The sequence below is a fragment of the Balaenoptera acutorostrata genome, chromosome 20, assembly GCF_949987535.1.
Source record: "Balaenoptera acutorostrata chromosome 20, mBalAcu1.1, whole genome shotgun sequence".
Classification (NCBI taxonomy): Eukaryota; Metazoa; Chordata; class Mammalia; order Artiodactyla; family Balaenopteridae; genus Balaenoptera; species Balaenoptera acutorostrata.
The window spans coordinates 6163421-6190498 of NC_080083.1; the positions used below are offsets into that span (position 1 = coordinate 6163421).

Below are 27078 nucleotides of genomic sequence, written 5' to 3' on the forward strand. Positions count from 1 at the left end.
GGAATGCAGATGAATAAAACTTAATGTTTCCTGAAGGACATAAAATGCTTGTTCTTGGACAGGAATTCTTGGTATTATAATGTAAATTAATCTTTAAAAATCTATTATAAAAATGCAGTCAAAAATAAAAACTAGCTCTATTGTATTTATATTTTGACAAAATAATTTTAACGTTTATACATAAGAATAAATATAAAACCGCAAGAATAATTAGACAGTCTCCTGTACTCCTCATGGATTGTGTATAAATACCTTTTTTTTTTTTTTTTTTTAAAGTTTTACTTGATTTTATTTATTTATTTATTTATTTTTGGCTGTGTTGGGTCTTCGGTTCGTGCGAGGGCTTTCTCCAGTTGCGGCAAGCGGGGGCCACTCTTCATCGCGGTGCGGGGACCGCTCTTCATCGCGGTGCGCGGGCCTTTCTCTATCGCGGCCCCTCCCGTCGCGGGGCACAGGCTCCAGACGCGCAGGCTCAGCAATTGTGGCTCACGGGCCCAGCTGCTCCGTGGCATGTGGGATCTTCCCAGACCAGGGCTCGAACCCGTGTCCCCTGCATTAGCAGGCAGATTCTCAACCACTGCGCCACCAGGGAAGCCCCTGGATTGTGTAAATGAGTGTTACGAACTGGAAGGAAATTTGGCATTTTAGAATAAAAGTTTTTAAAAACCTACACAGCCTTTGACTCAGCAATGCCACTTTTAGCAATTTATCCTAAGAACATAATTGGAAAGTTACACAAAAATTGTTGTCAAAGTTATTCACTGCAGCATTATTCCTAATAGTGAAAAACAAGAGTCCTATCTTCTAAGGTCAACACCAGGGCACTAGGTGGATAAATGATGCTGCAGCCCTATGCAAAGGGCCTATGCAGCTACAAAAGGAGATTTCATAACTGGCTGGGTATTTGGTGATAACTAAGGAAGTCCTGCTAATTTCTTTAAGTGAGGTAATGGTACTGCAGATGTGTGTGTGTTTTCAGAGTCCTTTTCTTCTAGAGACAGTCTTAAATATTCACAGATGAAATAATGCTATATTTGGAATTTGCTTCATAATAATCTGAATAACAGTGGTTTCATGTGTGTGTGTGTGTGTGTGTGTGTGTGTGTGTGTGTGTGTTGGGGTGGTGGGTAGTGGAGAAGCCATGGATGAATGGGATTGGCGGTGAGTTGACAATTTTTAGAGCTGGGTGGTGGCACATGGGGGTATATACTGTTCTCTGCATAGTCAGGCTTCTGTATCTGCAGGTTCTGCATGTGTTGATTCAATCAACCGTGGATTGAAAGAATTTTTTTTTAATTTCCAGAAAGCAAAACTTGAATTTGCCATGTGCAGGCGACTATTTATATAGCATTTACATTTTATTAGGTATTGTAAGTAATGTAGAGATGATTTAAAGTGTACAAGAGGGGACTTCCCTGGTGGCGCAGTGGTTAAGAATCCACCTGCCAATGCAGGGGACACAGGTTCAAGCCCTGGTCCGGGAAGATCCCACATGCCGCGGAGCAACTAAGCCCGTGCGCCACAACTACTGAGCCTGCGCTCTAGAGCCCACGAGCCACAACTACTGAGCCCGCATGCCACAACTACTGAAGCCCGTGTGCCTAAAGCCCATGCTCTGCAACAAGAGGAGCCACCACAGTGAGAGGCCCGCGCACCGCAATGAAGAGTAGCCCCCCGCTGGCCGCAACTAGAGAAAACCCGTGTACAACAATGAAGACCCGTCCCAGCCAAAAATAAAATAAATAAATAAATAAACAAAAATACTTAAAAAAAAAATGAAGTGTACAAGAGGATGTGCATAGGTTATATGCAAATAGTACGCTATTTTATAAAAGGGATTTTGGTCTCTGTAGGGGTCCTAGAACCAATCACCAGTGGGTATGAGGGATGACTCTATATTTACATATGCTTGAAATTTTCCACAGCGAAAGAAAAGCTGTTAAAAATGATGCTCTATATGTGTACTTATTAATATGTAAAGATGTTTATGATATATGGCGAAGTAAAAAGAACAGGTTTTAAAACACTCTGTAGAGTTTCATTTTAAAAATTCAGATATATATGCAAATGAAGACCAAAATGTAAACCACTAACTATGAGTAACATTATTTTTCCTTTTATTCACTGCATTTTCACATTTTTCTGTAATGAAAATGTTTTACTCCAGTAATAGAAACTATTAAAGTAAAAGAAAAGGGGAAAAATTCAATAGAAGCCATATCCATCAAGAGAACAGGATAGTCATGTCTGATAGCTGAGATGGTTCCTTTCTCATATCAATAAACGTAAGCCAAAATATTTATATTAGGCATTCAGGATATCATCTCTTCTTTTCCATCATTCTAATAAACACTTTGAAATTCTTTCTCTTGAATCCTGCTTCCAACGTAGGTGCCGTGTTCTACATCTGAGAGGTTCCCAATTCATGTCATTTAAGTAAACGAATTATAAAATTCTGGACACAATGTCCTGAGGTCCTATGGGATTTGAATGGACATTTCACCTAATGAAAGAGCCTGTTCCTAGACTGGATTCTGGTTCCTTTGAAGGGAAACTGATGTTAGTCCTCATTTTCATGGAAGAAAATCCTTCTCTGCCTCACCAGTGATATTTCTTTCCCATTGACAGATATGATTATCCTTGGATACATTCTAGCAACATCCAGACACATGACTTTGAGACTTTGATAAAGGGCAGGATGATGGGAGTGCTAACTAGAGGTACAAGCCAAAAGCTATTGAGGAGTGGGAGGGGATAATCTGGATGTGGATAAAGGGAGGAGGTGGATCCTAGAGGGCTTCCCAGAGGAAGTGACATTTCAAGTAAGGCTTAGGGGATGACAAGGATTCCACAGGTGGCTAAGTGGGAGAAGGGACTTCCTAGCACAGAGAATAGCAAAAACAAAGGCACAGATTTGTGTAAGCTCAGGACGCAGGGATGTGTGACCTTTTGTACCTGTTCCTGAATCTTCAGTAGAGAAGGATGCACACATGTGCCCTTGTCCCGTTGTCTGTGGGGTGGGCAGGTGGTGAGGGGCGTGGTGGGAGGTGACCTCCCTTGTCTGAGGCACATTTGTTCCCGCTGAGGCCGTGTGTGGCACAGCTCAAGTTCAAGGATGCATCTCCCACCTGGGACCTCACCTCAACCTGACAGAGAGATACACACACGATCGCGGTGCACCACCTGCCCTCTCACTCTGACTGTTGTCATTGCAGCCACTAGCTTCCACAAAGTGCCAAAGGGCCACTTCCCAGCCACCCTCATCTCCATCTTGGCCACAATTTTTTTTAACAGTAAAGATAGACCCACGCAAGCCTGGGCACAAGGGCTGCACGCACCCCGCAAAGGAAAGGGAGCTTCCTGGCCCATCGGCGCATTGCTCCAATAAGCTCTCATTAAATGTGTATTTATCAAACTGAATTAATTCCCCAACGAAAGGCCCCTGAGCTGCCAGTTGGACTTATTTTTTAAAAGGCGTCCACATCATTATTTCAAACAAAGAAATGATCCCCCTCTCCCCTTAAGACACACGCTTTCCCAACTGCAAGGGAAGAACTGCTCTTCTCAGGGCATAGAGGGTGGTGGGGTACGTAAAGCACCACATCCTTATCCCCCCAGAGCATCATTTGCAAGGCGGAAGGGAAGGGAGAAAACGACAGCAACTCATGCAAACATCACGCTCTGCCTCCCAGCCTCAGGGTGAGGAGTCCAGCCCCATCTGTCTGACACACCAAACGGGATGTGCAAACCTCATCGCAGATCAGACTTCCAGCAACGCATGCAAAGCTCCTCCGATCAAACTGTAATGAGCAGATGCCCCAACCGCAGTGCCTCATCTGTGAAGATTTACTGCTAAGGTGCCTGTACGTATGTGAGTGTGTGTGTATCAGTGAAACCTGAAACTTGGGGAATACCTTCCAGGATATTTTTTCCTTGCCAATTTCATGTCATCAAAATGCCACATGTGTTTGCAGAACGGCACCAAGTTTAGTGTCCTGAGCTGAGTGGCAGGCCATTGGGCCAGAAGGGTCTTCCTGAGGTAGCATCTGCTCAGAGCCACGCCAACTCTGGTTAGGACAAACAGGGGTGGAGGAGTGGGACGGAGCCCCAGATGAGGAGGACCAGGGCTGAACATATCAGTAAACTTCTGAGGTCTCAGTTTCCTCCCTTGAAGGATGGAGGTGATATTCTATCTCATGACCATTGTCGAGTTTAAATGGGACCATGGCAGTGAAAATGTAAAGTGCTATAGAAGTATAATACTGCATTAATGGAGTCATTAAGAAAAACAGAATGAATTCCAAGGGATGTCAATTATTTTACTATAGAGAGATTTGTTAAAGTGAGCACAGAACCAGAAGTCACTCCTCAATGAGGAAGTCCTTTCTGAGCCTGTAAGATGAAGGAAGAAAGCATACCCAAAAGGCAGGGCAAACACTGGGAGTTATCCACTCAAGAGTCAATTTGTCTCCCTTCTTCCTTGTAACAAAACACACATTATTTAGGGCAGCAGTATGTCCAGCTAAATAAAGATCACTGGCATTGCCCTTTCCCATTCCTGGAATGTAAATATAAAGCCTGGAGCTATGGCAGCCATCTTGCAGTCATGAGGTCATAAGCACAAGGTGAAGAGAAAAGGTGGGAAGGAAAATATGGGAAAAGTCTGGTTCTCAGGGGGCACTGCTGAGCAGCTGAACCCACTCCAGAAATGGCCTACCTTTGGACTTCTGACTAGGGAAGAAGATCAGCCTTTATTTGTTTCAGCCACAGTTGGTCAGTTTTCCGTTACCTGAAGTTGAACATAATCCCAAACGATACAAATCACTTCTCCCACTCTTTACACTAGGTAAGGGTGTGTGTGTGTGTGTATGTGTGTGTGGGGGTTGTTTTGAGGTGATGATATGGGAGTCACAGTTTTCTAATGGAAGATTTTCTGTGCAGAAGTACAAGAATTTCTGAGTGAGGAAAGCTTAGGAGAACTAAAGAGGAAGTGGGGAACAACTGCCCACCAATTCTAAAGTGCAAACTTCACATAAAGCTCAGGCTAAAGAATTCTATAGATTATTTTCCACTATGCTTCCCTAAGAGCAATAGAAATATAAGTCTTCCCACAGTGAAGGACAAAATTGGAAATTCCTTATTAGCCACTAGAGTTTTATACTATTGAAATCCAAAACTGCACCCTACTGCTGTTATATGCCCCTCCCCTATTCCAACAGAGTATAGGTGTTGAGTACCTGCATTATTAACATGGTATTTTTGCATGCAATGAATAGTTTGAGTTCTCCAAGCATGGTGCTAGGGTTATGTGCTTTGTGCAGTACCTGCTGACACCATTTGAAAGTGACTAGCTTGTTTTCCTTAATTCAGATTCCAAAGAACAGAAAAAGAAGCACGTGCCTGAGTTTATCCAGCATGAGGCTTCAGACCTACTTAATTTTAATTCTGTAGCAGTCAAACGAGTGGCTAAGCTATAATCGGGGCAGAATGGAGAAGTAGAAAGAAAAACAGACCTTGAATCAGAGGACCTGAGTTCAAGTTTGGGTTTTAATACCTATAGGCTGTGTGATGATGGACACATTAATTAAACCTTCTGAATCTCCGGACAGAGTCACGTGTTAAATGAAAAGAATTATTTCTTCCTCAAAAGACCCATGGGATGATGAACTGATATATGTATACATAAACCTATATATACATACATATATATTTGCTTTTCTAGAGTGCTATCTGAATGCAATGAATTTTTATTACATATATTGTCTAAAAGGACAGTAAGTGACAGTTAATTTTTTTTTTAATGGCATGTGGGATCTTAGTTCCCTTACCAGGGATGGAATCCACGCTCCCTGCATTGGAAACGTGAAGTCTTAATCACTGGACCACCAGGGAAGTCCCATAACGGTTAATATTTTTGTGGGGACACCTTACAGAGTTCAATACCCCTGAGAAGTAGAAAGTTTTATCAGATGAAAAATCTGAAGATTTGGTTGGGAAAAACACCCAGGATCTTCTGCTTCAAGTTCAATGATTTTTGCACTCCACTAGATCAATTAAACTGTCCTGGAACAAATCATATACAAACAGCAGGACTGCTTTTTTAAAGCTTTTTTGTTTTTTTTATAGCTACTTTATTTATTTATTTATTATTTATTTTTGGCTGTGTTGGGTCTTCGGTTCGTGCGAGGGCTTTCTCTAGTTGCGGCAAGTGGGGGCCACTCTTCATCGCGGCACGGAGACCGCTCTTCATCGCGGTGTGCGGGCCTTTCACTACCGCGGCCCCTCCCGTTGCGGGGCACAGGCTCCAGACGCGCAGGCTCAGTAGTTGTGGCTCACGGGCCCAGCTGCTCCGTGGCATGTGGGATCTTCCCAGACCAGGGCTCGAACCCATGTCCCCTGCATTAGCAGGCAGACTCTCAACCACTGCGCCACCAGGGAAGCCCAGGACTGCTTTTTAATGAAAAGCTGTGTTGAGCTCTCCACTCTACAAACCTGAATGTGGAATGTGGCTTTGGGGGAAATCAGAGACAATGCCTCCATCTAAACTCCAGTTTGCAGACTCGCAGTCTGAGTGAGGCGCCACCTCCTTGCACCTGGGGCTTGGCAGGTGTCCCCACCTGGGGGGTGGTTGGGGAGATGCCCATCCATTTATGTCTCTAGGTTACAATGGTGAATATGCGGTGTGATAGGAAATAAACAAGAATATGTTTAGTCCAAACCATTTGCCCTCTTGTCCCTTCCTCCCTTCTACTTTCTACCTCAATGAGCCAAGAGAATTCCAAAGAACAAGACAGTGTAAGTTGATTTACAGTCATGACGGGGGAGACCTGCAGAGGCCAGTGGGCCGAGTTTGGGGGAGTTTTGTGAGAAAGGAGAGTGTTTGGGGAAGCAGCTTCTGACAATACATAAGGCATTGAGAGTGAGGAAGATGAAAAAAAGTTTCTAAATTTAAAAAAATTTTTAATTATTTTAATTTCTAAAATTTGTTGTACACCACAAACATTTCATAGATTCCCTTTGTTTTTTTCTTCCAAAATACCAGGTAAAGATTCAAATTGCTTTTTAATTATGTTTGGGTATTGACTGTTGCTTCTTCGAATATAACACCATGCCAAGACAGCTGGCCGGTCACCCTGGTTTTTTATGAGTTATATTTTGAGGATGTCCTGGGATCAGAGACTTCAGCGAAGTTTTAAAGCATTTTTTAGTCATGCTTGGTTGTTTCAAAAAGAAATAATCGCCCTATATCTATTAAAGAAATTGAACTTTTAGTTTAAAGTCTTCCTGTAAAAAATAAATAAAACTCCAGGCTCAGATGACCTCACAAGTGAATTCTACAAAAATTCTTCCACAAAATTCAAGGAGGGAAAACTTCCTAATACATTCTATGAGATGAGAATTAACACTGATACCAAACCAAAATGACAAGAAAATAAAACTACAGATCAATATCTTTCACGAACAATGACACAAAGGGTTCTAAACCAAATTTTAGCAAATCAAATCCAATAATATATAAAAATGATAAGAAATCATGATCAAGTAGGATTTATGCCAGGAATGCAAGGTTTTTTGAACGTCTGAAAAACTATCAATGTAATTCACCATATTAACAGACTAAAGAGAAAAGCTGTATGATCTCAACAGATACAGAAAAAGATACAGAAATAAACACAATCCACTATCCATTCCTGATAAAACCTCTCCACAACCTAGCAACAAAAGGAAACTTTCTCAACTTGATAAAGGGCATCTCTGAAAAATGCAGCATGCACATCACATTGGAAAAGGCTGTATGTTTTCTCCTTACGACCAGGAATAAAGTTTCACCACTTTGATTCAAAATTGTGAAGGAGGTCCTAGCCAGTGCAATAAGGCAAGAAAAGAAATAAAATGCATCCAGTAAAAAAGGAAGAAGTAAAACTACCTTTATTGCAGATCATATAATTGCCTATGTAGAAAATCCTAAAAGACTCTATGAAAAAGCTAATAAAACTAATAGGGGAATTTGCAAGTCTGCAGGATACAAGGTCATTATATAAAAATCAATTGTATTTTATAATAGCCACAAATAATCAAAAATTGAAATGGTGAGCTATTTTAGAATGTGAGTATAAATGTGAATGCAGACACCACTATCAGTATGGTGTTCCCTTCAGGCATTCCCCTTGAACAAATCCTGGCATTCAAGGCCTCCACATTCTGTTTCCAACACCCTTCTCTAACCTGCTCTCTTACTATGCATTCCCCCATCCCACCATGAGCATGACAGGCCTAATCTCTGTCCTATGAAGCCCACTCTTTTCACCCTGATGGTTTTCCTTAATCCACCCCATTCCTACTGTGGCCAATCCCTCCCCAGACTTCTGACCATCGAAGTCTTATCTACCTTTCAAGGACATATTCAATATCCAACACCTTCATGCTGCCTCTTAGACCATTTCAGTCTTTGGTACAGTACCTGGTATGCAGTAGGTACGCACCAATGCGTATGCGTAACAGAATGAATGAACTCGTAGCCTGCTCCTGTTTCTATGAACACCCATACCCGACTCACGTGTACCCCTCGACTCACACTGCTTCATATGCTGTATTTCAATCTCTCGCTCCACAGGCCTAAGGGCAGCACCTTACTCCTAAGGACGGTAAGTGAACATTTCTTTAATCATAGTTTTGTGCAGATTTTTCACTCTCGTACTGCTATGTAACTCTTCTTCGGTACACATCTTATTTACTCAGACTGTAAATTCTCCCCGGGCATAGAACCCCATTCATTTGATCCACAATGCCCGGACTCGGGTCAGGAGTCAATTAATAATACGAATAAGTAGATTAATGAATCTTGATATACTTGGAATACATTTCCATCATAGCAATCATATATCCCAGAGGAAGTTTCGAAAAAAAGAGCTGCAAGGTGCTTGAGCAAACCTTTATGCAGCACCAACATAAAGAGAAATGCTACCAAGGCTGGTTTCTTCAGTGGCTCCTATTTAAGAATGTTTATATAGGAGAACATCTCGCTCCTTCTTAGAGAACAAGGCTCAGTGTGCTCACCCAGCCCTTCTGACTCACGTGAGCCCACAGGCCCGAGGCTGCGTGCGGGCCAGCCTCAGCCAAACCTTCACGGCTCTGAAGGTCACTGTGAGCTTCCTTTACAGGAAAATCTAAGGAGCCAGGTGTTTGCCCAGCAGCCCTGAGAGCATGCGGCTGCTCATGAAAGCTGAAAATACAGGTCACTGCCCTAGCCCTGTCTCTTTCTCTCGGTTCTCTGCTGTTCTTGGTCTCCATGACCTTAGGGCTATGACTGAAAACTACTACGAGGGCTGGAAACAATGCTCGCCCGGGAGGGCTGGGGGAGCCTGTCTTTACCAGCTCTTGGAACCACTCCTGGCACTGCACGGTCACCTCCAAGCTGTGTGACCTTGAGCAAGTCGGTCAGCCTTTCTGAACTTCAATCCTGGCATCTGCAGGTGACAATAAGCATATTACTGACTTCAAAGGATCCTATCCTGTTGCCTCTTAGGAAAGTGGGTTCACAGGGCCCAAAGGAAACCACAGAGTTGCCTGTCCCGAAAGCCATGGAAGAAAAAGTCTAAGATTATTATGCGACACTGATCCACAATAAATAATACCAATGCTCACGATTTATTGCTCACCAACCATGTTCCTGGACTGTGCAAGTGGCCTTATATTCATTGCCTCTTGTCTCCACAAGGATCGTACCAGTAGATAGTCTCATGGAGAGAAAAGCAAATAAAGGTCCAGAGAAGTTAAGCAACATCTCTGTTCAAGGTCGCACAGCTCACCCACCCTTCACACTACAGAGGTGCTTCTCTGGTTGCCCTGGAGCCGAGACCGTGGCTGGGTTGAGTCCTGCTGCCCCTGACCTCACAACCACGTCCTTTCCAAAGGGTTACGGGACATGCCTTTGCAGGTGCACCAGAAGGAGGAGTCAAGTTGGGGACCCAAACTGCTCACTCAAGGAAGGATTCCCACAGCAAGCCTCAGACTTTGCTGCTTTAGCGTCTTTCCATGGAAGACACAGGGCTGCCCTACCACCTCCCTGTAAAACGACCCCAAACTGTGCCCCAGCATCCCCCATCCTGAAGCCACTTGGCCAGCAGTGTCTTCTTCACCGCCCCGGCCCCCCAGCTCCACCTGCCTGCCCTGCCCGGCCTCCTCTGAGGCCCCGTTTCCTTTAATCTAATTCTTACGGGGAAAGAAATGCCATATTTATTAAAGTGCAGGCTTATCTATTTCATCACAGATCTAAGCTGCAGTGATAAATCCCTAAGCTAAACACACACAAAGGGAAATACAAAGCTTGAATGCAGATCAGAATTGAGAAGCAAGGGAGGGGTAAGTGTGAACTTTGGCCCCGCTGCCGGCTGTCTCCCTCTCCTACTCAGGGGTCTTCATCCAGAAGACACTGTTCCTGCCTCCTTGCAGGGGTAGGTGGTTGGGCTGAGGCAATGGCCACATCGACGTACTTTCTAGATAGTTCTGGCAAAGTCTCCACAAATGTTCTATTTAGGAAAAATTGGCTTTGTTGCATCTTGTAAAACTCCTGAATCATCTCAATTGATTGCTGTCTCTTCATTCAGCAGGCACAGGCTAGGATGCAGGGTACAGGAGAGCCCAGAGTTCCCGGCAGTGAAGGCGCGGGGACCCAAAGGTGAATAGGACACTGCTTCGGATTGCAGGGAGCTCACACAGCCGGGGACACAGAGTCGGAGACTCGCCACAGAGGTTTCCCAAAATGTGTTGGCTTTGCTATCGGGGTAAAGTTCTGTGCCCTCCCTACCAGAATCCAAAGTAGGGAAACACAACTCCTTCAGCACCTTGAGACACTTCTGCAGGGGCGCCCCGGTGGCCTCACCTGTCCTGTGCATTTACAGTCCACTTACGGATGCAACTAATTGATGTTACTGTGTAAAGTATGGATGGCAGACACAGTGATTCACCACTCAAAATGGCTTTTTATACGGAGGGTTTGTGGTCGAAGGCATCACACAGCCCCAGCCGCTTTCCAGGCCACGCAATGACACTGATCGCTAATGGTCCCCTACGAGCCATTCTTCTCTAGCAAAAGAATTCCCATATTTTAACTGGTCACGTGGTCACCCAAAATAAAGACTACACTGGCTAACATGATGTAAGTGGGAATGGTATGGCAACTTCAAACAAGTATTCTTAAAGAAATGCAGTATAATCTTCTTGGCCTTTACTTCCTCCTGGTACCTGGAATGCAGGCGTGATGGCATAAGCTGGAGCAGCCATCTTGGGCTACGACGTGGAAGCCACATGCTTAGGAAGCCAGAGCAACCAGATATAAGAAGCTCCCTTATACTATAGAGTCAGACCATGCCTGGACTGACTTCTTTTACAGGAGAAAGAGAAACTTCTCTTTTGTATCAGCAACTGTTATTTTAGGTATTCTGTCATTTGCAGATATACACTTACAATTGCTGCCTCCTGTCTGATGTATTAAGTTAAGAGCATTCATTCTGTCATTCATTTATTCAAGATATAGTTATTGAATGACTACTAAGGGCCAAGGTATGTGCACCATGAATGCAGTAAGCAAAGCAGACATGTTCCTGTCCCTGAGGCACTTAGAGTCGAATGGGTCATTACTGACTCTGCTTAGTTATGGTGAGATAAATCTATGGCTAAATTCAGGTCTAGATCCCTGGGAGAAGAAAGTCTGTACATGCATGTATATGTATATGTACCCTATGGGGGGTGTGTGTGTGTTTGTGTGTGTGTGTGTTTGTGTGGAGAGAGAGCAAGCCAGATTCTTTGACTTCCCTTATAATTGCTGCAGCAACAGCCACTGGACAGCCCAGCCCAGCTCAGCTCATCTGCCAACACTCAGACCCTTCCTAATTTTCTTTTGGCTAAGAGTTCTCAGCTATTCATTCCAGGTCCTTGCACTGGCCTAGCCATCCTCATCAGCCATTTGCTCTGGCCAAAATCTCTGAAGTCATCTGTGACTCCTGCCTTGCTCTCATACCCTCCATATAATAGATTAGCAAATGCTGTCACTTCTACTTTCAAATACAACCTGCACTCTTCATTAGATACTAGTATTGCAATGAAGGTGAATTTCATAAATCTAGTCATTGTTTCATGGTGATGTAGGAGAACATCCTTGAATTTAGAAGATACACGATTAGAGTAGTGGGGAGTGAAGAGTCATGATATCATATCTGCAACTTACTCTCACATGGTTCAGTTCTGATGATGCTGATGCTGGTGATGGTGATGGTGACAATGACAGTGGTGGTGATGACGGTGATGATGGTGGTGAGGAGGAAGAGGAGGAGGAGAAAGAGAGAGAGGCAGATGTTAACCACCGGTGAAGGGCATACAGGTGTCCAATGCATCATTCAATCACTTGAAAATATTCCACTGGTTTGAAATTATTCAGTATAAGATGTTGAGAATAAATAAATAAGCCCTGAAGCTGAGTCTTTCTTAGGTCCTCCATCCTGGTCCAAGTCTCCATCTCTTTCCCATCTCCTGGGTGGTGCAATAGCTTCCACCTCCTCCCAGCATCTTGTTCCCTCCGTCTTTGCCGGTCCAGTATCTATGCTGAACCATAGTGAGGACCAGAGTGATTATGTAAAACACAGGTCAAGTCACATCACTCCTCTGCTGCAAGCCCTACAACACTCCATCACACCCAGAATGAAACCCAAGACCCTCACATGACCCGCGAAGCCCCACCTCTCTGACCTCCTCCACTACTGTATCTCCACCCTGGTTCTCTCCGCTCCAGTCACTCTGGTCTTTCCGTTCCCCAAACACACCTGGCAGCGCTCACCTCCACCCAGCATATGGTCACACGTGGTTTGTTCTCTGTCATTCAGGTCCCTGCTTCAGTAATTCAACCAGTAATGGGGTCTCTTCTTCAAATCAGGCTTCTTCCCCCCAATCCCCATCACTGGCTACTCCCCTTTCCTGCCCTATTTCTCTCAAAGCGCTTACCATTATCTGATTTTGTGTTGTGTGTTTATGAGTTTCTTTTCTGTCTCCTCCATCTGAATGTAAGTGCTGAGACTAGGGACTTGGCTTTGTTCCCTCCCACATCCCCGGTGCCTGACACCCAGTAAAGGATCAAAATTGTTTTTGTATGAACGAAGGGATCAGTGTACCTTGAGTCCCAACCCTGATCTCCCCCTTTCCTTCCTCCCAAGTTGCTGCCAGGGGCTGTGTTCCTCGTGTCTCCGCCTCTGTGCACCTCCCACCTTAGACCCTCACAAGCCTCCTCTGCAAGCGCCCTGGCAGGGTGCAACCTCGCCCCACCCCTAACCCCCATCATCATCCCAAATAAGCCATAGGGCACCTCCCCAGCAGGCACTCCCGCCCCTTCCCACATAACTCCTGCCCCTCCCAGGGACACAGCCCTTATGTTTAGAGAAGGAAAAAGAAAAGTCTCCTGCTCGGAGCAGCCTTCTCCAACAGGACAGAGTTCCGGTTCCTTCTGGCCTTTTCTCCAGTTGTTTAATCACCACTGCCTGTTTACAGAAAAGCCACAACCAACAGCTCCAAAGGAACTGATCTCCCTTAAGCATCCCTGCCTTCCAGAAGCACCCTCCACCATCCCGCCTAATCCTCCCATCCTTCAAGGCACTCGCCCTGACCAGGCCTGCGAACCTTCTGAACACGTGGCTAGTTCTGGTGAGGCATCTGTACGGCTGGTTATCTTTTTACTGTACAGGCTGGTCTTTCTGCTCCCGAATTTAAGCTCCCAAGGCAGGGGCTGTGTCTTATCCATCTCCTGGCTCAGTACATAGCGGGTGCTTCACATCTAGTGAGGGTGGCTGGACGCCACCTCCTCTTCCATCATTGCTCCTAAACATCCTTCACTGTGTGGGATGGACTTGGGGCTCCCTGGGGAAAAAGACCCCTAACGCCCGCTTGGATAGAGGCTTGGTTCGCCTTGCCGCCCTGGGAGCTCTCACCCTTTGCAACCCCAGCGCCCGGCCGTGCACCCACTCCCTCTGGTCCTTCAGTCAGTCATTGGTCCTGCCTGCCCAGTGCCCTCTTGCTCTCGTCCTTGCTGTGCTGTGCTCTGTCGGCCCTCGGTTTTGCCGACTCACCAAGGTCACTGTGAGTTCTAACCCTGTCCGCAGTGCTCCGGCCTTCCTTCTCCCCTGCACCTCCTCGCTTTGATAACAGCCAGAAATATTCTAAATCCTCCTGCTTCCTGGGCGTGGTGAGCAATTAGAGGGCCAGCTCAGCCGGCGGCCCTGCCCGCCCCCCGGCCATATGGTGAGATCGGGCTCCGTCCGGCCCCCGTGCAGGCTGCCCACCCCCGGCCGGGCTGCCCGAGCTCGTGCAGCTCCCGGGCAGGACCAGGCCCTGGGGGCCCAAAGGATGTGTCGGGCACAGCTGGCTGGCCAGGGCAAGGGCAGCTTCTCGGACTCCCGCGGGCTCTGCTTCGGGGCACACCCGTTCTCAAGGCAACCCTGTGCTGGGAAAAGCCATCACCCAGCATCCCACCCAGGACCGGAACACAGCTCGGGACTCACTTTCTAAACGGCTTCAAACCGCGAAGCAGGAAGGAAACCCTCCGCTCACGACCAGCCTGGCACTGAAGATGGAATGGTGATCTGGCCGCATCTGGGCTCTGACCCCAGCGGTCACAGCATCCAAAGAGGAAGACGAGTCAGTGTAGCCACTAACCAAGCGAGCTCAGGACCGGGCCGCCCGGGTCAGATCCACATCCGCCGCTGACAAGCCAGGGTCCAGGTACCAGCTGCCTCACTGCTCCCACCCCTGCAGCCCCCGTCTGCTGGGGCGTGGGAGGACCCACAGGGTCAGCCCTCAAATGCCAGCTACTCTTCCCAGTGCATTCTCAGAAAGGGAAAACCTTACAAGTTGCTAGGCCAGCGCCCCCAGCCCCCAGCTGAAAATGCCCAATGGCTCCCCCCGCCCCCCTGCTTTTTAAAGCCTCCTGGGGCGAGTGCCCCGTCTGTGGCAAAAGGTGGTCTGTCCTGGAGCTGAGGGGCTGAGCAAACACGGCCTCCTCCGGCGCCCTCCCTGCCAGCCCAAGTCCATGCACCAGGCAGCCAGGGCCAGGCGTGGACCCACGGCCAAGAGACAGGCTCCACGGAGCTGCAGGGGCTCCCGGGGCCCTGTCTGCACCTCCAGTCAGTTGGACCTCAGGGCATGGGCTCTGGGGTCAGACTGCCCGCCTTCAGAGCCCAGACCAGCGCCTCCTGGTGGTGTGACTCTGGACAGGCTTCTGAAGCCCCGGATCCTCAGTCTCCCCATCTGCAAAGTGGGCCTGATCATAGGCTGCCTGCTCGGGTAACTACAAGGTTTAAATAAGTCACCGCGTGGAGAGTTCTTTAAAAAGCACTGTCCGCTGTGAATATCTTTAAAGATGAGGGCTCTCCGCTGTCCCAGCAGCCACCACCCTCCCCTGGGGCGCACAGGGCATGGGTGTCTACAGTAGGACACACTAAGAATACAAGCCGGTCACCTCCCTGGATCCAGATCCAAGGGTTTTTTTTCAATGCAACTGGAAAACTGCTGTTTCCAGAGCTACCGACTGATTTTCTCTGTGTGTTCAGACCAAACAGAGGGTCAACTACACCCGCATGACTCTCTCACGTGACCTGCTGTTCCCCATGTGGGACATGTTGGTTCTTCTGACCCAAACACAAGATTTCTAATGCGCTGTTCACAGCTTGCGTGTGCCAGGTCCTGAGCTGGGCTGACAGTGGACGTGTCCTAGGGGGACCGCATAGGACAGAGGTCCAAACCAGGGCTGACGCCCTGCACCCACTCCCCCGACTCTGCAGTGACGGGCGCCCAGGGGAGGGGTTGACCCAGCCAGGAGTCAGGGGCCGTCAAACGGAAGCCAAGACCTGGCAGACAAGGAGGAACAGGGAGGCTGAGAGTGGACATAAAGAATGTTCCAGACAGAGCGAAGAGCAGAGCATCGTGTGGAGCCTGGGAAGCAGAGAGAACTCGCCCCCTAGGAACCGAGTGGGTCTGGGTGGCCAGAGCTTTGGCTTTGGTGGAAGGCGGGTGGGAGGCCCATTCTAGCAGCAGAGCCGGCTCCCCGGACCCCCAGGGCCGCCCGCCGAGCTGCGGGGAAGGGAATGGAAGCCGGAGTGCTGGGGCCGAGGGGTGGGCGGGAGGAGCGGAAGCAGAGGCAGCGGGTGTAGACAACTGTTTTGCAAAGCTCAGCTGTCAAGGAGAGAAGCAGCAGGCGGGAGGGTGTGAAATGGAAAGAGGGCTCCCCGCCTGGGTTAAGGTCGGGGGAGCACACTGACACCTAGAGGAACTGAGCTGGTAGAGATGGGGGGGCGGGGGGGGGGGGGCGTGGATCAAGGGAGCAGGTCGTCTGAGGACCAGAAGTAAATGGGATCTGAGAAACAGTGGAAGGAGGAGATGCCATCAGCAGACGTAACCTAGGGGTGTCCACACCCAGGGAGACATTTAGAACCCTGAGTCTGTCATTATGGGGGTGCTGGCCACCCCTCCTAGCAACGCATCACTTGTAACATAGAAAGCACGCTTTCTACATCATCACCTGGGTGGTAGATAAAACCACCAAGAAGGTCAAGCTGAGGACCCTGGTCTCCACCAGGACTTGGTAATTCAACCCTCTTTAGGCCATTGACTCCCCCACGGCATCCTGGGGAGGGATGTGTCCCTATTCACATGTCCCATGGAAGCAGAGGTCCCCTGGAAGGTGCCTGTGGCTTTCAGAGAGAAATTAAGAACTGGGGTCGACACACTACAGCCACGGGCCCAATCCGGCCCACCGTCTATTACTGTAAACAGCGTTTTATGCGAACACAGCGGTGCCCACTCTTTTACGTATCACTGTGGCACAATCGAGTAGTTGCAATGGAGATCTTATGGCCGCAGAGTCTAAAACATTTACAATCTGGCCCTTTTCAGAAAAAGTTGGCCAAGCCCTGCTGAAGAGCCCTGGACCAAGGTGTATCAGCTTGTCCAAGCTCAGGTGGGATTTGGGCCTTGGCTTGTCTGATTCTGAAATTCACAGGCTACTGCTGCTGCATCTTGCCTTCTTTAGCAGGAGGGTGTCTTCTTGCGGAAGAAGAAGTTAGAGAAAGTTCCCTCATTAACCCATCTTGCTATTAGAAATGCTAACTGGTCATCTATCCTGCTTCTCAACAGAGCCCACGTCCAAGGTTGTCTTATTAAACCAGACATCAGATCAGCATAGTTAAACAACATCCACACTCTACCCTGGCCTCCAAAACCCTGCGTGACTGGCCTGTGTCTACCCCTCTGTTCTCATCACACACCTGCCACTCCACCTGTGTCTGCTTTCTGTTCCTTGAACAGGCCAGGTTTGCTCATGCCTCAGGGCCTTTGCACGTGCTGGTCCCTCTGCCTAGAATATTCTTCCTCCAGCTCTCTCCAAGGCTGGCTCCTCCTCATTAGCTGGGTACCAGCTCAAATGCCACCTCCTAGGACCAGACTATCAAAAGTGCCCAGGGCAGGGGGTGGCAGAGGGATGGAGTGGGAGGTTGGGGTTAGCAGATGCAAACTATCATACATAGGATGGATAAACCACAAGGTCCTACTGTACAGCACAGGGAACTCGATTCCATATCCTGGGATAAACCATAATGGAAAAGAAGATGAAAAAGAATGTACGTATGTGTATAACTGAAGCACTTTGCTAGACAGCAGAAGTCATCACAGCACTGGAAATCAACTGTACTTCAATCAAATAAAACTTGTTTTAAAAAGTGCCTTCCTGGGGCTTCCCTGGTGGCGCAGTGGTTGAGAGTCTGCCTGCCAATGCAGGGGACACGGGTTCGAGCCCTGGTCTGGGAAGATCCCACGTGCCGCGGAGCAACTGGGCCCGTGAGCCACAACTACTGAGCCTGAGCGTCTGGAGCCCGTGCTCCGCAACAAGAGAGGCCGCGATAGTGAGAGGCCCGCGCACCGCGATGAAGAGTGGTCCCCGCTTGCCACAACTAGAGAAAGCCCTCGCACAGAAACGAAGACCCAACACAGCCAAAAACAAATAAATAAATTAATAAAATTAAAAAAAAAAAGCTATCAGCCAGAATCATAACCTTTAAAAAAAAAATTAAAAAAGTGCCTTCCTCTGACACATCAGCTGCCCGCTTGTGTCCTGAGCATTCCGCACCCTCTGAAGTTATGTACTTGTTTACTTTATGTCTCCTCCATTACAACGTAAGCTCCCCAACTGGCGAGGATTTTTGCTCAAGACTGAAACTTGAACTCAAGTAGACGCTCCACACCCTGAACAGTGAAACCAGCCCCGACCCAAGTCAACGGGATGCAAAGCACAGATGTGACCCACATAGGTGATTTCACACTCCTTAGTCGTCAGGTTAAAAAAATGAAAAGAAACGGATGAAATTAATTTTAATAATAGATTCTATCTAATCTGATAAATCCAAAACATTATCATTTAAAATGTAATCAATATAAAAAATTATGGAGCTTTTTTTACATTCTCTTTTTCACACCAACTCTGAAATCTTGTGAGGCTCTGAGACACATTTCAAGCACTCAACAGCCACATGTGGCTGGTGCCCAACAGAGGAGACAGTGCAGTCTTAAAACAGTGTTTTCCTCTGTCAAATGCTGCCTGATCACTTTACATTAACACCCACTTAATCCCCACAGCAGCCCTAGGAGGGAAACACAATTATTAACCCCATTTTACAGATGGGCAAATAAAGGCAGAGTCTGGATTCAAACCAGACAGTCTGGTTCCACAGTCTCTGCTTTTATCCACCACCTAAATTGCCTTTCATTCTTGGCTGAAGCCATGGATGAATCCAGTAACAGAAGAGGCCCCACAGCATACAGCCTGAAGCCCAGGCTTGGGTTCGAATCCTCCCCCTACCAATGACTATGGATGTGACCTTGGGCAAGTTCTCCTATCCCCCTGTCCTCAATCTTCCCATCTGTAAAATGGGAGTAGCAACAATAGCACTTCACAGAGCTGTGCTGATTCAACGATGCAATGTCGGTAACACACATACAATGGTACTTTGTATTAACTATATTATAAGCACCAATCAGTGTTACTCTGTTATCAGGCATTAGTGATAGCTCTTCTCTCCTACCAGCCTTGACTCAGTGAACTTCCTGGGTTTTCTGGACCTTGCAAGGAGGCGATAGTAACAGCGACTGCCCCACGTGGTTGCTGTGGTCAGCCTTCTATCACCTCCGGGCAGAGATCTGCTGGGACCAATGGCTGCAGGAATAGGGCATGGGGTAGAGGGAAGGAAGGTGATGTAACATCTGGGCAGAGAATAAGGAGACTCCACTTGGAAAAGGCCAATAGCAGTCCACAGGGACAGTGTCCAAACAACAGGTACAGTTTTGGGAAGAAATTACCGCCAAGAGAAAACTCAGGAGTGACGGAGGATGGCCAAGAGAGATGGAGAAGAGGCAGCTGAGGACAGAGAGGATGGTCAGGGTCATGATGGAGATGAAGATGGCTACCAAGCCTGGGCTCTGAGCCAAGCCAGGGCCGAGCACTTAAAACACGGGGGCCATTCCATCCAACTCTTTCAATGGCCCTGTGAGGAAGGTACTAGTCATTCCCACTTCCCAGAGCCAAGAGTCACACCCAGGTCTGTCGAGCTGCACACACCACACATTTCATCTCCAACACTGGAGCCCGGGTGTGGAGGCCTGGCCCGACCACCTCCCACCTGGGTGACCCCCGTGTGCCTCAGCTTCCTCCGAGGCCAAGGGCAGGTTTGGTCAGCTGATCTCACCATCCCCTTAGAGCTCTGAAGTCTCATGAGGCAATCAGCTCAGCCTCTTCTAGAATAAGACAGTCCTGTTCCCCTGGGGATGACTGAGCAAAGAAAAGTCCCATTGCCCATTAGGGGCTGAGGTTGACCAGAAGTTTCCCAGAGTTCAGGTACATGGTTCAGGCTGTCTGGCTTTACCTGCAGCCTTAAACCTGTTCCTGGGAAGATGAACTCAGAGCTACCTGCGCTTCCAAGACCTCTGTAAAGAAGTCTTTCTTGGCAGAGTGAACAGAATGGGCGGGGCCCCCGGGTGTCAGCCTCTCTTGAGCCCAGCCAGGGAAGCAGAGCTCCCAGCCTCTGGCCACACTGAGCCTTGGAGTCCTGGGTTGGCCCCAGATGGGAGGAGAGAAGCCGTGGGGCTTGGGGAGAAGCCTGGGCACTGGAAACCAGGGCCTCCCAGCTCAGCTCTCCACTGGATGACCAGCCCACTAGGCTGTCAACGTGACCAACTCCTTGCTAATTTTGCAGAGAGGGCAGCAGAGGGGCACACAACCTTGATGAGGGCTCTGCAGCAGTCAGGTAGGTAACTAACACCTACAGGCTGGCTCCTACATCCATCCAAGTGAAGGACCATCTTGTCATTCCCTGCAAATAGTCATTGAGCAATGACGATGATCTTCCAGGCAATGTTCTTGGATCTGAGATGCCACAGCGAATAAAAAGGCAAAACCCTTGCCTACATGGAGCTTACATTCTGGTAGAGACAGAGACAATAAACCAGTGAACTTACCAATACATGATGTTAGATGGCATAGGCGCTCGGAAGAAAATAAAGCAGGAAACAGGAGCAGATGAGGAGGTTAGGAAAGGTGGTACCACCTGAGCATCAACTTTCACAGCACAAATACCTGGTGCTGGAAAGTTTCTGGCCACAAAACAGAGGCGGAAATACCCCGAGGCAAGAACACGCGCGGCATGAGGAGGGTCTGGCGTCTGGATCGCAGAGAGAAAGGCAGAAGGTAATGGGAGCTGAGCTCAACAGAGCAGCGAGGGGCCGGGCCATGCAGCGCTGTGACTGAGAGCCCCTCTGTCAACTGTCCAGCCTTCATTCTTGGTCTCCGTGAAGCTTGGAGTCATGCCCCTTGGCTCCCTTGGTCTGCTGTTAACGCACGCGGCTTTGACAGCAGGCAGATGACTGACGGCCCAGGTACACAACTCACAGTGGTGTGTAGCTGGGGCATAAGTACTTACTTCCTCCAGCAGACGCCACTCTTGATCATGGGGAGTTGGATATCAAGACTCTGGAAACTTAATACACGAAGTCATTGCTACAGCAAGGGATGGGTACACCACTCTCCCCCAGCGGCCCCAAGACTGGTTCTTTAGGAGTGAGTCAGGCCAGGTGAACACGCGAGGTCCCCACTCCTCCCCATCTATGAAGGCCACACAAGCCCACTGCGAGCCTCTGAGATCCTGGGCTCAGGGAACCTGCAACTGCAGACGTGATATGTTTCCTGATGCGTGGCTCCGCTTGGCCTGCTAATCAATTCTGATAGTCAGCACTTGGTATCCACCGGATTGGTTCTAGGAACTGCCACGGATACCAAATTCCACAGAGAGGGCAGCAGAGGGGCACACAACCTTGCGCAAGTCTTATAGTTAGCCCTCTGTATCTGCAGATTCCACATCCGAGGATTCAACCAACTGCGGACAGTAAACATAGTAAAGGATCCGAGGCTGGTTGAATCCGTGGATGGAGGGCCAACCATATTTCTACTGGTGCCTGCTTTTGCCCAGGTGTCCCCATTCATAGTTGCAGACTGACCCCATCCCTCTCTCAGGTGAGCCCAAGTCCTCTGCTCCTGCCCACCTGCCATGCAGAGGACTTAACCCTGCAGCCCAGTAAGAAGGACCAGCCAAGCTCTATCTTGTGGGTCTTGATGTGAACTCAAACTCCACAGTCCTCGAGGATGTTTGCCTTATTTGATAGCCTCCCTCTAGCTCTGGTTCTCAGTTTGCTGAACAATGGAACCGTGTGGGAAGTTTTTGAAAAATGCTAATGCCTAGGTTCTACCTCAGACCAATTAAATCAGAATCTTTGGGACGAGGGCCAGGCATTAGTATTTTCAGAATATCCTACATCATTCCAATGTGCAGTCAGGTCTGAGGCTTGATGTGCTTAAGGGATCATCTTCAACTTTAATGTGTGTACAGATCACCTAAAGATCTTGTTAAAATGCAGATTCTGAATCAATAGGTCTGGGGAAGGGCAGGGATCTTCTTCAACTTTAATGTGTGTACAGATCACCTAAAGATCTTGTTAAAATGCAGATTCTGAATCAATAGGTCTGGGGAAGGGCAGGGATCTTCTTCAACTTTAATGTGTGTATAGATCACCTAAAGATCTTGTTAAAATGCAGATTCTGAATCAACAGGTCTGGGGAAGGGCCCAAGAGTCTGCATTTCTAACCAGCTCTCATGGCATGCAGTCACTACTGGTCCATGGACCACACTTTGAGTAGTGAGGGTCTAGAGGCAGCCAGATTTGCGGGGTGGGAGATGGAAATGGGCTTCACTGATTTTCTGGGTCCAAAGTAAGTGTCCAGTATTGAAGCTCCTTTTAAAGTTAGAAAGGGATTTCTGGAAGAGTTAGGGTAAAGGGCTCTTACAGAAGGAAAGAGGAATTTTCTGCTAATGTGGAAATAGGAGATCCTATACCTAAGAAATGCTACAGGATCCACTGTGTATTGTAAATAAAGTACCTAACAGACTACCCAGCACATAGTGGGTACCCCATACTCATGGTACCATTGTTTTTATTAAGACAGGACCCTCACTCCACTCCCTAAACCAAACAAAAAATATATATATATTTTTTGTTTGTTTGGTTTAGGGTTGGTATGCTTTTGACTTGCAAGAGCCCCATAAAGCCCTACAAGCCCTTTCATCCTAAGGACGTGCCGCAGGCAGGGGCCAAGCACGGAAGGCTTGGGGCCAGGGGCTTCCATCCCAGACACGACCTCACGGACCCTGCCTGGTCTAAGGATACCAATGCCTTTATTTCTCTCATTAATTTGATTTGTTTGCCGTGAGTTGGGCAAAACTCCATAGCCCGGCCATGGCTAAAATTGAGGTTTGTTACATTAAGGACCTATTTTAAGTGCTCTCCTTGGTTTAACTTATAAAACAACTCCACACAGCAGGTACTTTTAGTCTCAAGGGCAGATGAGGAAACTTAGAAAGACAAAGAAACTTGTCCAGGTCACATACATAGCATGTGACAGGGTCAGAAAACAAACTGAGAGGCATATGTCAGAGCCCATGTTTTTCCAGGGCTCCTCAAATTTTACTTGCTACGTGATCTCATGAAAATGCAGGTTCTCCTTCATCGGGTGAGATGGAGCCTGAGATTCTGCATTTCTCACAAACTGCTGATGTGGCTGGTCCTTGGACAGTATTCTGAGTAGCAAAACTACTCATATGCTATGATGCCTCCTGGGATTTCTGTCCTCAAGATCCCTCTACAAGACTCTTGCCACCATCCTCCTATGATCGGTGATCTGTGGATTTGACCAGCGGCAAAATCACAGTAAATCTCCACTTTGAACACCTATACAAAGTTCTGTTTAGACTTCTGCTCAAAATGCAGTCTTCTGTGGCAAAGGATCAGCTATTCGGAAAAGCAGCTGTGTCCATTACAAGCTGTAGATGTTGCAGATGGTTATGAAATTGCTTTTAAATATAAGTATCACCACTGAGAATGCTTTCTGGGCCAGGGAACAATTCCCATCTCTAAAAGCCAAGTAAAGAGTTCCAATTTGAGAAATACATAGGAGGGATTTCTCAAAACATAGGAGTGAATCATTTAACTTTAAGCTTCTCTTCTCAGATTAACAGAGGAGAGGATGTATATAGGAACCAGAAGAAATGACAAATCTTCCCTCCCAGTGAAAGGCATTTAAGGGCAAATCTAGACCATCCGCTTAATCAGTCTGGACTCAGTGGCTGGGAACTAGCTGGTTTGTGAATAAGACAGAGAAAATCGGAAGAGAGAGGGATGAAGGTAAACTCCCAAGGGTACTTTGGGTCCCAGAGTGACCTGAAGTTCCAGAATCACAGACAACGTTCTGGAGGAGCCTGACTTCAAAACATTAGTTAGAATGGCACCTTTCTGCAATTTCCACAGCCCAGTGATTCCCAAACTCTGCTCCATATTAAAATCACCTCCTGCTCAGGCCACGCCCCCACCTCCTGCTCAGGCCACGCCCCCACATCAATTAAACTATGATCTCTGGGGGTGGGGCCCAGGTACCCTTAATTGTTAAAGCTCCCCAGGTGATTCCAATGTGCAGCCAAGTTTGAGAACTACTGGCACAACCTTTCGGTGTCTTCCTTCATAAAATAAAGGAATCCATCTGGACACGTGGTTCTTTATTCTGTCTTGCATGTTAGAATCACTTTCAAGTGATTTTTTAAAATACTGCTGCCAGCAGCATCCCTAGAAATTCTGGTTAATTTATGGGCATCATCAGCATTTTTAAGAGCTTCCCCAGGTGATTCTACTATGCAGGAGGGAGATAACTACTGGTCTCAGGGTTTTTGCCCACTTCTTCTATTGCTTACATTTTAAACATCTATGATATTCAGGCTAAAAATGCATCTTAGACTTTTTGAAAAGGTGGATCTCTCATCCTTACTTTTAAATCAGGGATTTTTAACTTCAGAAGGGTCTACGAATCCCCTTAAATCCTATGCAAAATGTTGGATGGATATATATATTCATATGTATATATTTGGGGGAGGTGAATGTCCTTAACTTTTATCAGAGTCTCAAATGACTTAACTCTTATTACCTTAAAGGCAAGTATGTGATTTCTGATTTAATACATTTAAGAAAATTAAAGAATGAATGGAAAACCAATTTGGTTTCAACAGCACATCTGCTAGTTTGAATTTGGGACACATCTATTGCCACCTAGTGGCTGCATATCTTTATTGCAGGTTTAGTTCAGACCATATAGCCCATCCTTTGAAAAGCTATAGGGTGACAGATGTGAAGATTTCACATCCAAGTATCAAAGCAGAAGCTGTGTCTGAGACTGGGGTCAGTAGTAGACTGTCTGGTAATGCTCACAGTAAGAGATGAGCTCCCCACCTGCACTTATAAGGAGACCATCCACTCAGATACTTTGGTTTCACGTCCCAAACTGGATTAGGACACTAGGGTTTCTAGACCTGACCGTTGTTACCTACATGCCTCAGTTTGACTGCCGGCTTGCTTTCTTACCGACCATATGTGCTTGGGAAAATTACTGAGCCTTTCTGTTCCACATATAAAAAGAAGATAATACGAGCACTTCTAAGATGGCTGTGAAAAATAAGTAAGACAATACACGTAAAATGTTCAGCATAACCCTTGGCACAGCGCAAGATCCCAATAAATCTGAGGTTATATTATTTATCACTATTTCCTTGCTTTGTTTATTGTTCCATATGGGTTACAGTAAAGACCAAGTAAAAGAGCAAAAGGTATATTGCTGACACACGGCAACTCATCATATATCCAGAGGATCCACAGAGCACAGAAAAGGGTAACCCTACAACACAGACATAATCCTTACCCTCAGGAAGTGCCCTTTGAGATTCCGACAGTTCATCCGTCTCTACGTCTGAGTGCAGCCACTTCTTGTCAGATATCTACCTTCCCACCACGTGAGCAAGAGGGTGACCATACTCCACCACCAAGGCTACCGCAAGCTCCTTTCACGGAAGAGGATTACGCAGACACTCACTAAATCACAGACGCCCTAAACCAACAGCTCTGCTCCAGCCTGGACACTCACTGGCGGCAGTCTCCCACGCCACTCTCTCTGCAGGGGAATGGTCCCCAGACTCTTCCACAAGCCACCTGCCCAGGGCTCCAGGACCGGCTCCTGCCCAGCTGAAGCAGAAACACCACCGAAACTTCTCACCAGCCTCAGCAAAGATGCAAGGTGATCAGCTCTCACTTACCTGGAGTCTGCTTGGCCGTGCGCACGGGAGTGTAGTGGTTTTTGGAGGATGATCTGACCGGCGTGTTCTCTTTGGGAGAGCTATCGATAGCCGAGATAGCTTCTCTTTCACAGTGTGCTATGGGGATTGGTCCCTGTTGTCTTAAGATGTCGGCCAGAGCCCTGAAAGAGGAGGAGACCACACAGTGAGATTCCCCGAGCTGGTGAGTGCAACCGCAAAGGAAGCTGGGCTACTTTCATCGGCCCTTCGATGGACGGAGACCCAGTATTCAGTTACAGTCACAGCATCATCTGGTGCTGGTCTCAGTGGGGATACAGGGGAGAGGCTGCCATGCCTGGGGGTACAGGCACTAAAAGGCTATGATTAAGGTTTCCTTCTTTCATTCATTTCACACCAATCAACTCTGAGCCCTTTCAAAACGCTGGCTCCCCAAATAAGCCCGTATGCCAGGCAGATACGACAGCAACTGGCCCGTGGAATGCCACTGCAGTGAAGGGCGGCCACCACTGGCCTCAGGTTCAGCGGCAGGTGACTAATATCAGGGGGACCAACTTCCCCATGGAAAGGCACACAACAAGGAGCATGTACTCTGCACGGGTGACCTAAAGAAGTACAAAACAGAGCTCCCCTTGTCAAAGAAAGGTGTGATTTAGCTGCAAAGGCAGGACATACAGGTAAGATGATAAATATCACAACACACGGACGGTGCAGACAGTGAATGCAGCTGAAGCTTAGAGGAGGAAGCAAGCACAAACACAGGGAGGAAAGCGAGAGGCACAGAGACGCTGCTGTAGCTGGAGAGGTCCATGCCCTCTGCAAGGGGCCCAGGGACCCCGAGAGCAGCTTTTATCCACCCAACGCCTCTCTTCAACAGCCAAACACATGTTTACTGAGGACTCAGCATGCATTAGTCACAGCAGAGACAGAGGTAAAGAGAACACAATTCCTGCCCTCCAGGGGCTCAGCATTTAGGGGAAATCGCTCCCCGACCTGGTTTGGAACAGGACTCCCTCTGTGGGTGGGACAGGTGATACCACTGCCAGTGGGAAACAGACATGCAGGTATGTTCTGAGGAGCCACAAGGGACCCCCATCGGACACTGTCATTTCAGGGCCAGGCGCCCGGTGCTGAGTGCACGAGCCAGGAGGAACTCTTCCATCTACCTGGGTCCCTGAGGGGTGGGCGAGGCACAATGCCCCAGGCCTCTCCCGGCCAGCCCGGCCCACCTGACACCTGGCTACACCCAGCCCACTCGGAGGCTTCACTCCACTGGAATTCCAGCTCCCTGCACTCTGCCTCCGTGGAAAAGTGACAA

At 47.8% G+C, this 27078-nt stretch overlaps 1 protein-coding gene across 4 annotated transcripts in view; it reads right to left on the minus strand.

The window, feature by feature from the left end:
* Window positions 1-27078, minus strand: part of SHISA6 (shisa family member 6) — a 259682-nt gene that overhangs the window by 210658 nt on the left and 21946 nt on the right. For all 4 annotated transcript variants that reach the window (XM_057536403.1, XM_057536402.1, XM_057536401.1 and 1 more), the window contains exon 2: window positions 25764-25924. In XM_057536403.1, coding sequence (XP_057392386.1) covers window positions 25764-25924 — 161 coding nt within the window. The remainder of the gene's footprint in view (window positions 1-25763; window positions 25925-27078) is intronic.